Source organism: Ciona intestinalis, unplaced genomic scaffold (genome assembly GCF_000224145.3).
Source record: "Ciona intestinalis unplaced genomic scaffold, KH HT000262.1, whole genome shotgun sequence".
Taxonomy (NCBI): domain Eukaryota; kingdom Metazoa; phylum Chordata; class Ascidiacea; order Phlebobranchia; family Cionidae; genus Ciona; species Ciona intestinalis.
In genome coordinates this window covers 242,827-254,163 of record NW_004190583.1, presented here as the reverse complement: position 1 = coordinate 254,163, position 11,337 = coordinate 242,827, and the positions used below count along the sequence as shown (strand labels likewise).

Below are 11,337 nucleotides of genomic sequence, written 5' to 3'. Positions count from 1 at the left end.
AATATTAGGGGGTTGTAGGGGTTATTAGTTATAGGTTAGGGGTTAGGAGTTGTAAATGGTTAGGAGTTAATGTTTTTTGAGGGTTAGGGGTTGGGATTTTTTTATCGAGTGCTTTTATCAAATTTTCGCGTGTTCAAAGCAATTTATCGTTTGCTTGCAATGATTGCCTTCTCATTTACAATAAAGTCCAATTGAGCTAATATTAGGGGTTGTTAGGAGTCACTGGTTAGTGGTTGGAGGTTAGAAGTTGTTAGGGGTTAGGATTGGTTTATCGAGTCCCTTGATCAGATTTTCGAGTGTTGAATGCAATTTATCAGGTTTCTTGCCAAGTGCTTTCGCATTTACATTAAAGTGCAATTGAGCTAATATTAGGGGTTAGGGGTTATGGGTTTTTAGGGGTTAGGAGTTGTTAGGGGTTACGCATTGTTGGGGGTTACGGATTGTTTGGGGTTACGAATTGTTTATCGATTGTCTTGATCGGATTTTTGAATTTATGAGGTGGCTTTTGATTTATACAATAAAGTCCTGAGCCAGAATGCTGAACTATGTCTAATTCCAAACTGCTTTCATTTGAATATGCTGCTCTGAATTAAGGTTACACAACTCAAACTTGGTGTGAATTTTATTTTCTCTGCCGTTAACGAAAATATAAACGAATGAAAAATGGTATTAAATAGGAAAACTTTTTATTTTTTTAGCCAACTTCGATAAATTATTGACATGTTCGGTGAACCGTCGGTGTCATTTCAGTACATCATATAACCCCCCTCCCTGGAGTAACCGCTTTTACATAATATTGATTGCACCGGCCAATCCAATTTAGTTATACAAGAGACTACATTAAAATTTCAACAGTTGTATCCTAGCCAGAGTGGGTCAGTTTTAACATCGATTACTATAAATAGAAACATGGTTCGTGATATTCAATTATAATTCGCTTGAAGAAAAATCGTTTTAATTAAATAAGCAAGTAGGTTGGGGTAAGATGACACATGTTTTCAATCTCTTTTATCGTTCCACCTGGTAGTAACAAAAAAAGAATATTTAACAATTCTATAAACGCACCCTCACTTCCTAAAAGAGCATTGTTAATTGTTAAAAACAAGTTTAGGAAATATGAGATATTAGGTGCTAACAGCAGGCTACCCATCTTAAACGACCGTATTATATACTAGGGCGGGGGAAGGCGGGACACCTTTAGCACATTATATCTAAATATCCTGATCGTGTTTTAAATAATTAACAACGGTTTATAGGAGTCGCGAGGATACGGTTTTACAATTCTTTGAATGTTCTTGGTTTAATACCAGATGGGACGAGAAAATAGAATGGAAAGGTGTCCCATCTTCCCCCATCACTATATTGGGAATTATTTTCTATAGCCCCATTCTAACGTGCAACATATACTCATTTCTAAATAAATCACCAACTATAGAAAAAGTCGTATTTCCCAAGATAAGCTCATTTCCTTTTGTGCAGTTTATTCTAGACAAAAGATTTTAGACAAAAGTATGTCCTTCAAGAATGAAACATGTTACGAAAATTTTCGCCGACATTAATGCACCTTTACAGATTGTCATCACTCTTATGTTTCCCAGCACGTACAATAGTTCCATTCGAATGATAAGTCGCTATTTCTTCTGAAAAGTATCCGCTATGTCCGATGCCTTTGTGATCGAGCGGGATCGAATATTTGTTTGTAAACTGTTTGTTTCTCCATCTGTAAAACATAGAGTTTTAAAACGAATTGGAAACTCCAATTAATGTTTTCCAACATGTATTAAAACTATTGAGCAAGATAGATACAGTAGCGCATTACATCACATATTTTCCTAACCGTGTTTTTAATTACCAACGCTCTTTTGATCGTGAGGATACGGTTATAAAATTGCGTAAATATTCTTTGGCCAAATTGGAGGATAAAAGAGAATAAAACCACGTCCCAATTTAATCAACCTACGTGTGTATACAGTTACCCACGTCTCAATGCACTATAATGTATGTTCGATTCACACGTTTTAAAACTTTCTTAGTAAAATGTAGACAAGTCACATGGAAACATAAACCCTCATGAATAAATTATGGCGTTAATGGAAATACGATATCCCTAGATTAATGCTACAGTTGGTTTTACGCCCACTGGCACTTACGCTACTTTATGTGTTTAACCGCAAAGCAACAATTGTAAAAGCTGTTTAGAGTTTATTACTTTCGTTTCACGCATCAGCTAATTATGATAAACGGTTCTTTCCTCGGCGCCAAATGCGTTTTGATGCTCGATCCATTTATGCTAATGTAAATACACTATATAGTACAGTGGGGTAGGATAGATACTGTTAGCGCATAATATCCGTATTTACCAATCGAGTTTTCAATAATTACTAACGCTTTTTAAGAGTCGTGGGAATACGGTTATATAACTCTGTAAATATTCATTGTTTTACTACCAACTTGGATCATAAAAGAGAAAGACAGCATATACCATCTTACCCCAACCCATTATATACAACATGTTAAACAACCATATGGTAGGGTGGGGTAAGATGGTACATGTTTCATTCTATTTTCACGTCCCAATTGGTTGTTAACTAATAGTATTTAAAAAAATACATACCCATATACTCACGACTATGAAATAGCGTTGTTAATTGTTTAAAATATCATCAGGTTATTCAAATTTTGTGTCCAAACGGCCTCCTATCTTACCCACATAGTAATATAAACCACCTTATTTTGTTGCGGTAATCCTCGTCATCCTCCCCGCAGTTCTTTAAAATATTCCAGTAGTTTATACATTTGCTTCTGTTGAGGTAGAGAACGGCCAAACTTACAATGCACAGAGTTGTGGAGCACACGACCACAAACGCAAGTTGCGCAGGTGCAAGTTTAATGTAACTACTGTTCCCCCAATCGCCATGACAGTAGTGAACTTTAACCTCTTCCAAATAATGCAATTTCGCGCCTGTGGAAATCAATATGAATTAAGTTTGAGCGACAGGTATCTGAAGTTTAATATGTCCGCTCATTTAACCTGTCACTGCCCTGTAATTTAAGTATATAAGCAAAGTGTTAATCCAATCTATTAAAATGGGGATTTTAGCCTATGCAATATTACCGTATCTTTAAACTTTACAAAACAGTCGCTATAATGTCTATAAGCCAACTATGGTATGTGCTATTATATTCATATTATGTTTGATATGGGTTAAGTGCTACATACGGAACACGCCAGGGGCCCGGGACTAAGATCCGAGTTGGCCCATTGACCCATTATTGTGTATAGTGTTAGTGTTGTAAAAAGATTGCTTACCTCTGAGGTCGCGGGGTTTCGAACACTTGAGATGTTTCCAATCCGCAACCACACTTGTTCCGTTCTCTCTGAACAGAAACTCCATGAAGCCTTTTATTCTGCAGATGCAATTGATTGGGTTGCCAGCGAGCTGAAGTCGGATCAAAGGAACGCCGTGTTTTGACTGACTTTGTGTCAGAGCGTTTAGATCGTATACGTCCAAAAAAGAAATGTTGTTGCGACTTAGGTCTATTGTAAATTCTGCCTTCGGTAAGTTTTGATTGACAGATGTGGTTAGGTTTGTCGATCCTTGACTTTCCGGCGTTCTACGTTTCTTAATAATGTATGAAATTCGCACTATGGCACTTAGAGACTGCCTCGCCAAAGAATTTCCCGATAACGATAAAACTTCCAAATTTTGTAAAATATTTGCGTTTTCCAAAACGTCCAAGCTAATACTGTTGATTCCATTCCTGTCCAACCGTAGAATTCGAAGATTCGTAAACCTAACAGTTTGGTGAGCGCTTGAACTTTTGCTTGTTCCTGATAGAAACGACCATCGGAATTGGCGCGGTTGGTTTGGTGCAATTATGTTGCGCAGACTGAGATAACGCAATGTTGTAGAAATATGGCGAAGAAACGACGAATCAGAGTCGGCTAAATAGTTGTCGTCCAAAACGAGAGTTCTCAGATTCTTAAGCCACTTAAAAGCCCCGGTTTCTATTCGTCGTATACCGTTGTTACTCAGGTCCAAATAAGTTAAGTTTGTGAACAAAGTAAAGTCTTTCGCTCGAACAATACGCTGTGGAAACTTGCCGCCTGTGTAAGAAAAATACTCCATGTTGCCTGGAAGTTCAAGCGACGACATTTTCGCTCCTTTTAAGCAAGTTACGTTGTAACCAGATTGATCGTTCATCACCAAGCAAAGGCACTGATTAGGACAAATATTCGATGGCTGCCGGTTCCCAGCGAGATTAATTTCGCTGCTCATAAGCGTGTTTAGAGATCCAGAAAGCCCTGAAACACGTAACAAATATAGCCGTTATACCAGCGATTAGAAATTGGCAAATCCCTTTAAAAATTGTTACCTGTGAATTGCTCCTTCGTAATCGCTGTCGTATCTGGCTGCTTCACTTCTGAACGTTGGCTTGACGCTCCTCTGCAAAGTATTCCAATATACGCGACCACAATAATGTTCAATAAATTGCGTATTCCAACATTTAATCGCATCTTAGTTAAATAATTCAAAAACTTCTGTCCATCTATTGTTCATTGTCACCTTCAAAACAAACGCCCTACCATGATATGCGGCTTGATTATCCCCAAGCTGCTTAAACACATAGCAAGCCGCTAATCTAATCTGTCGTAGTTAAGCACTTAGCGTGGTTCATGAACTTTAACGCTTTCAACGGTCTTGCAGTCAGTTTATCACAACTCAAACTGATACTGCCATGGCGTGATACTGCATAAGTAACTAGCACGCAACTGTGTCTCGTAAACTGAGCGCCTAATACCCACCCAAGCGCACTTGTTGAGACAAGCCAATTTACGTAGAATTATTCATAAACTCCACCATCTCTTAATGGAGTAGGCGGCCGCATAAACGCCAAGTACGGCGGTGACAACGCCAAAATAAACTTCACTTGTTTATTACAGCGAACACAACGTTTAACGTTTACTTTCAGCGGTTGGTTAATATCAAATACACAGCGGCTTGCGATATATACGCATTATGGCCCTGGAGCGAGTTTTCCAAATTTAGACAAGTATGACCGTGTTGATATAAATTGAGTTGAATCCGGTTGTAGTTTGATCGATAAGGAGCGGGTCGTATCTTATTATGTCGCTTTGTATCTGTAGATACGGATAATCAGTGTGGAGTGAGACGAGCATGCTCTGGGGAGAATTATGTCTTGGTATCTGCTTTCATTATCTTTGTTGTCGTCCATCTGCGTGGAGAGAAAGTAACGTGGTTTATCTCAAAGAAAAAAATCCTATATCGCCATCACCTTTGACAGCTGTATGTTCCACGAAAGATACATATGAACCACAATAGGGGATAAAATTACATGCAGAAATAACATCCATATCTGTAATGTAAATGTCCAATAAGCAAAATACATTCTGAGCGTTCCACATATAGTAGGGTGGGAGAAGATGGGACACAGTTTCATTCTATTTTTTATGTTACGTTACCCACTATATGTTACGTCAGAGTCCGTATATAAACATATATGTATATAAACATACGTCAGAGTCCGTATATAAACCGTATATAAATATGTTTATATACGGACTCTGTGTTACGTTATATGTTGCGTTACTCGCTATTTTTTATGTTACGTGGTTATGTTACTCACTTTTTTTAGAAGCTACCTTTTAGGTCACATCATCGATACAAATATTGGATTTTCCGTTAGTATGCCCCCTTATAACTGGCTGGGTCGATTGGGTCGGTGGGGTCGGTGGGGTCCTCCACCTGTTCTTGCACCATTCAGTTGAAAAAAACAATGTCATTAGTGTATGTACGAACACATTTTGTTCATACTAACAAAAATTGACAAAAAATAAACGTCCTAAACTAGCACCAAAGGTCCAAAAACCGCTAGAGTAAAAAAATCGGCATACGACAGTTAGTTGTTCCATCCGCTCATTGAAATCAAGAGAATAGTCCCCATTGCCACTTTCCATCGTAACTTCGGTCCTGGCAGGATCGCCAAAATGTAGCGGTTTATTAGAGGAAAAACGACTCACCGCGACTCACAAAATAAGAATGCCCGAATTTTTAAAAGGCAAGCAACGAGCGCCAAATGCATGAACAAACACAGCCAATCTAGTGTGAACACAAACGAAGGGACGCTAGAACTTACTTAAGACTGTATAGTGCGTAATAGCCAGTGTATTATCCATTGTAGGTTTGGCGACCGTATTTATAATGGGTCATATCAGCTTTGGGTGTATCAAACCATATCTTTGGCAAACCATGTAATATAGTAGGGTGAGCCAAGATGGGACACTTCGTCAGACGAGAATTTTTATTAACTTTCTTTTTTCGAACTCAATTGATGATAATCAGAAAAAAAGTGTTACAGAACTTTTGTTCGCAACAAACGTATTCAAAACAATATTATTTTAAAACCAAAACAATCTCTTTTAACATTTTTAGGTGTGTCGTAAAACATACTTGCACTGTGGTAATAAAATTTTACAAATATGAATGTTATATTTCTATGGAAATTCGTGAATTAACGCTTCACTGGTCACCAGAAATCACGTGTTGGGAAATCCCAGGTTGGATTTCTAAAAGATTATAGATTTGTGAATTAATTTAACTCTAAATCAGCTGTAGTAATAAATTGCAGTTGTTTAGAGCTGCATTGGCGCAATGGAAAACGAAATTGTGTAAGTTTAATGTTGTAAAATTGATTTTTAATTATCAGCGTTTTTTTTGATCTGTCGTATTCCAAGTGTTTGTTTTATTTAGAAAACCGAGAAGCCAAAGACACAGACGTGTGTTAAAAGCAAGAGCTCCAAAAATCCACGAAAATGACAAGAAAACAATGTTTGTGCGCGGTGGAAACACAAGCGACGTTGTAACTAATGTTTTAAAGGAAATGGTATGTTCAATAAATTATTATTTATTCTGTTATTGTACTTAAATAAAGGGATAATGGGCCAACTCATATATTTATTCTGTCCTGTAGGACCCACCCAGCCAATTGCTTAGAATTAAAACTTACAAAGACATTATTTCTTTTATGTATTAACAACATTATACAATGTACATACAATATTAAAATAAATCAGGCTATAAAATATTACTTTGCTCCAATCTCTATGCACTAAATGTTGATCGTACTTTTTGCAGTACATGTTGAAAAAACCTGATGCGTTATTGTTGCGTAAACGAAACATAGCACGGCCATTTGAAGACCAAACGACGCTCGAATTTTTATCGAAAATGAACGATTGTTCGTTGTTTATGTTCGGTTCACATTCGAAGAAACGTCCGAATAATTTAGTTCTCGGTAACAAGCACTTGTTTTTATATTTTACCTCTGCAGCCACTACTAAATAAGAGGTGGTTGTGGCCCTGTGTAAATCCAACTTTTTTTCATGAGAATAGTCGCCAATGAGGTAAATCACATTGGCAGTGTTAACATTAATATGTAGTAAAGTGACATCACTTTACACGTCCGGCACCACAAGTGTGTTTTACTGACTTGTTTTGTTGCGACATCCCTTTTTCAATGTATAGTTTAATCTTGATATACAATACTTGACAGTACATTAAGAAACAAATATAAATAATGCCTATGATTTATTTTACCTATTTACATTAAGTTTTCTTAATTTTTCTTTCTGTTTTGGTTAATTTAATTGATTTCTTTGTTTCAGGTCGATTTTTTGACAATCAAACTTTGGATATGATTGAGGTTGGGGTTGACGTGTTTCAGTCCTTAAGGGATGTGAAGGTGAGTACTATATCACTGTATACTTACATAGACAGACATGTTTCAGTATAGAATCCAAGAGTTTATGAATGACAAATACTAAGGGTGTTGAAAGTGACCCCCGTTAGCATCAATACAGGGTAGATCCTTCTTATTTTTGTTTTGAAGTACCTTTTTTAAGTTCTAAACATATAATTTATAACATTTATTTCCAGACAAGCAAATGTCCGCTTGCAACTAAACCATGTTTGGTATTCAGTGGATCTCTGTTCGAATCTGATGATGAATTAAGAAAAGTTAAAAATATTTTAATTGATTTTTTCCGCGGCCCAGTGGTGGAAAACATTCGTTTATCAGGTAATGATTATAACTGTGTCATATTCTATATGGGTGAGGTTCTTGTTAGGATTTGGGCCCGTCCAATACGCAGGCTGTTTTAGTATATCGACATATCGTTCATGCAACCAGTTTGATTCTGTCCTGTCACAATTCATGTTCTATGCCTGCCCACATTTACAAAATCCAACAGCCTTGTTCAAATGAATATTACTTGAAAATTCTTGCATATCACAGCTGTACGGTCACTTAGTAAAAAACTACAATTGTTTTCTTTAGGTCTTGAACATGTTATGCAATTCACAGCAGAAGATGGAAAAATATTTCTTCGTAGCTATCGGTAAGTGAACATGCTCTTATAAGTGTGAAATCTTCTAAAAGACGTTTCATCTGCCATATGCTATAAGTTGTCTTGTTCAAGAACACAAACGCACATAATAATAGCTAGCAGTCTCCAACCCCTGTACTCTGTGGCGTCTGAATCAAACTACTGTACTACAATGCTTTTAATCTTGTATCTGTATATTGAATCTTATTTCTGATATTTTTCAGAGTTCTTTTAAAAAAGTCGGGCTCACGAACGCCAAGAGTTGAAATTGAGAACATGGGACCAAATCTTGATCTAACTATACGCAGAACACACTTTGCATCTGATGATTTGTTTAAGAAAGCTTGCAAGCAACCTCGAGCTGCTAAGGTAAATATGTTAACTCTGTCTTTATCTGCATGGCTGATATAATGAAATGAAGGTAAACTAACAATCTTACATTTAATATAAAAGTCTATAAATTAGAAAAAGAATATGAATGAAAATGTGCATAATTTGTAAGAAAATAATGCAGCTAACACCAAAAATTAAAAAAATATCAAACTGTACCGTTAGCGAAATATGAAAGTTTAAAAAGATTTCTAAATATTTTCCTCAAATTTACAGCCCAGGAAAGTGAAGAATATTTCTTCGGATGTTTTCGGAGCAAAGAAAGGTCGAATCCACATGACGTCACAAGACTTAAAGAATCTTCAGCTCAGAAAAGTGAAAGCGCTCAAACGGAAACCAGATGCTTCAAGTGGGAAATCCCCAAAGAAGAAACCAAAGATATAATGTTTCTATGGAACCTTGTAACAAGTAATAGAGAATATTGCAACAGGACGAAGATTAAACAACAATGTCTTCCTCAGAATCTGCATTCGGTCGTTTAAGTGGCGGCAACGGTTGTAAATCTGATAAAAAATAAAATAAAACTAGAAAGCTTGTCATTTTATGCGAGGGTTAGGGTGTGAGAAGTGGAAAAAATAAAGAAATTGTTATAAAATGCAACAAAAACAAAGGAAAAAAAACAAAGGAAAAAAAACAAAAAAGGGGTAATAAATAGCCGAGGGAAAGTGATGGAAGATTACACTGCACTTGCCCAGGTGTTTTGATGGCCGCAAACACGCTTCTGCTCATGGCATTGATTTACAGACCAATTACTGAGAATTAGATACAAATAGTAGATGAGTAATGCCAAAGAAATTAAAACAAAAATAAATTTTTATTGGTGGACCACAGGACGACTGTTGTTAAAAGTTTTCATAACATGGTGCAAACTAAGGGTTCTAAAACTCTAATGTATAATAATAATAACCTTAACCATACGCATCGTGCATTTACTTAATTTAAAGACTCACCAAAAGTTGCGGCATCGCCGTTAGGTTTTCCATCCATTGATAAAGGTGCGAGTTTAAGCGGTTTCAACTGACCCATGCTCCCTGTACTAAGGGGTGGGAGGGTGTCCATGGGATTCACTCGGTTGCTTTTCTTTGTCTTTTTCTTCTTCTTCTTCGACTTTAGATCTGTCACAGAAATAACTTTGTATCAAAGTTGAAGAAAAAAAACTTAGTAAATTACACTAAGACTTAATATTCATAAATTTCTCTGGGCAGACAAACAGTGACTAAGGGGCTGCCCACATTCGCCAACAAAGTTGTGATAACTCTTGAGGCACAAGAGCCCCAATGTTATAAAGACTAACATTGACCCGCCACGCGAATGTAAAACAAGTTAAATTTATATTTCATACACATTATGACATCACAAACCTCCATTATCGTCACCGTTGTCGGTAACAATGGTCGTATCTTGAGATTCCGATTCATGGTTTTCCAGCGGAGTATTCCGGCCACTAGAGGTCCTACTCCTCTGTTGCGACTCCGTGCATGAATCCTCATGATTCGTGATGCTTTTGATCACGTCATGAGATATCACGGCTCCCGGGATATTGACATCATCATCTTCGTCGAGAATTTCATCTCCAAGTCCCGACCTCACGCTATGTGATGATGTCACAATGGATTCATGAATCGGCATTTTTAATTCAGTTTCCGACGAGTCCGGTTTATTAACTGCATTGTCATAACCATTTGCTGCTGACTCATCATTTGTTTTCCCTTCTTCCTTTTCTTTCTCTTCAGCTTCTCTTTTCTGTCTATGGATTGAAACAACTTCATTAGATTACATTGTTTGATTAGAAAAAATACATTTTTAGAACAACAGGCCAACTCTGGTCTAAATCCCAGCTCCTTTGGTGTGCATTGTTGTAGGATCTCAATGAACATAAATGATACTTTCTAGTTTACACGCCAACAAAATAATCAAAAACAAGGTACTTTGCTTGTAAACATGTCCAAGTAATTGTTTATATTTTAGTAATATAATGAGCATTAGGCACTGAGTTGTATTTCTAAAACCAATACTAATATACTTTATAAGTTAATTCAGATGACAAAGGTATTTAATATATTGCAAACTTACATAGTAACCTTTAGACTCTTTATTTATTGAGCTTTCATAATTAGAGTTCTGTGTATTTTGGCTGTAATCTAGCTTTAATTAAACAAATACTTGGGGTCTGGTATGTTGAACTTGTGTTCCAAGCATGATCAACTGTACTAATGTTTATACAGTGCTGATGAATGTGTTTTCATAACTACTGTTAGTATACAAGGCAGGGGACAAGTCAATCATTGCGATCAAAATAGCTTCAACTTCTGCCATTTGTTTATTCAAAATATTTAGTAACAAGCATATTCTATTCTGTATGGGTGAGGTACCTCACCACAGCATGGCATGTCATGGCTTTTGGGTACTATGATTTGGCCAGAGTTGCCAATTACCCCAACATTGTATATGCACACATACTGATACTATTCTATATTGGTGGGGTCTCACAACGTGGAACGCCTGAATTCTAAGATTTAGGCCATTGGNCCATTACCCTA

General features: G+C 36.8%; 3 protein-coding genes across 4 annotated transcripts in view; 1 reads left to right on the top strand and 2 right to left on the bottom strand.

Annotated features, from left to right (window-relative positions):
- Window positions 1-734: 734 nt before the first annotated feature.
- On the bottom strand, window positions 735-4,999 carry LOC108950562 (vasorin-like). 2 transcript variants are annotated; one of them, XM_026839428.1, is made up of 5 exons: window positions 4,378-4,999; window positions 3,311-4,306; window positions 2,728-2,962; window positions 1,565-1,720; window positions 735-1,020 (listed from the first exon to the last, which is right to left on the bottom strand). In XM_026839428.1, exons 1-4 carry the CDS (start codon window positions 4,517-4,519, stop codon window positions 1,567-1,569), a joined length of 1,527 nt encoding a protein of 508 aa, XP_026695229.1. In that variant the 5' UTR covers window positions 4,520-4,999; the 3' UTR covers window positions 735-1,020; window positions 1,565-1,566. The 2 variants fall into 2 exon arrangements, with proteins under 2 accessions (XP_026695229.1, XP_026695228.1); XM_026839427.1 differs by lacking the exon at window positions 735-1,020 and having other exon boundaries at window positions 1,273-1,720.
- A 1,537-nt stretch (window positions 5,000-6,536) lies between these two features.
- LOC100176470 (ribosome production factor 2 homolog) lies at window positions 6,537-9,328 on the top strand. Its single transcript, XM_002129380.4, has 8 exons — window positions 6,537-6,691; window positions 6,774-6,906; window positions 7,158-7,317; window positions 7,688-7,764; window positions 7,959-8,100; window positions 8,359-8,419; window positions 8,632-8,776; window positions 9,014-9,328. The coding sequence occupies exons 1-8, from the start codon at window positions 6,675-6,677 to the stop codon at window positions 9,179-9,181; spliced, it is 903 nt and encodes a 300-aa protein (XP_002129416.1). The 5' UTR covers window positions 6,537-6,674; the 3' UTR covers window positions 9,182-9,328.
- LOC100178782 (ADP-ribosylation factor-like protein 13B) overlaps window positions 8,830-11,337 on the bottom strand; it is a 5,216-nt gene continuing 2,708 nt past the window's right edge. The window contains exons 6-8 of the mRNA XM_002129321.4: window positions 10,159-10,544; window positions 9,748-9,912; window positions 8,830-9,300 (exon numbers count right to left, since the gene is read on the bottom strand). Of these exons, the coding sequence (XP_002129357.1) occupies window positions 9,236-9,300; window positions 9,748-9,912; window positions 10,159-10,544 (616 nt within the window). The 3' untranslated portion in view covers window positions 8,830-9,235. The remainder of the gene's footprint in view (window positions 9,301-9,747; window positions 9,913-10,158; window positions 10,545-11,337) is intronic.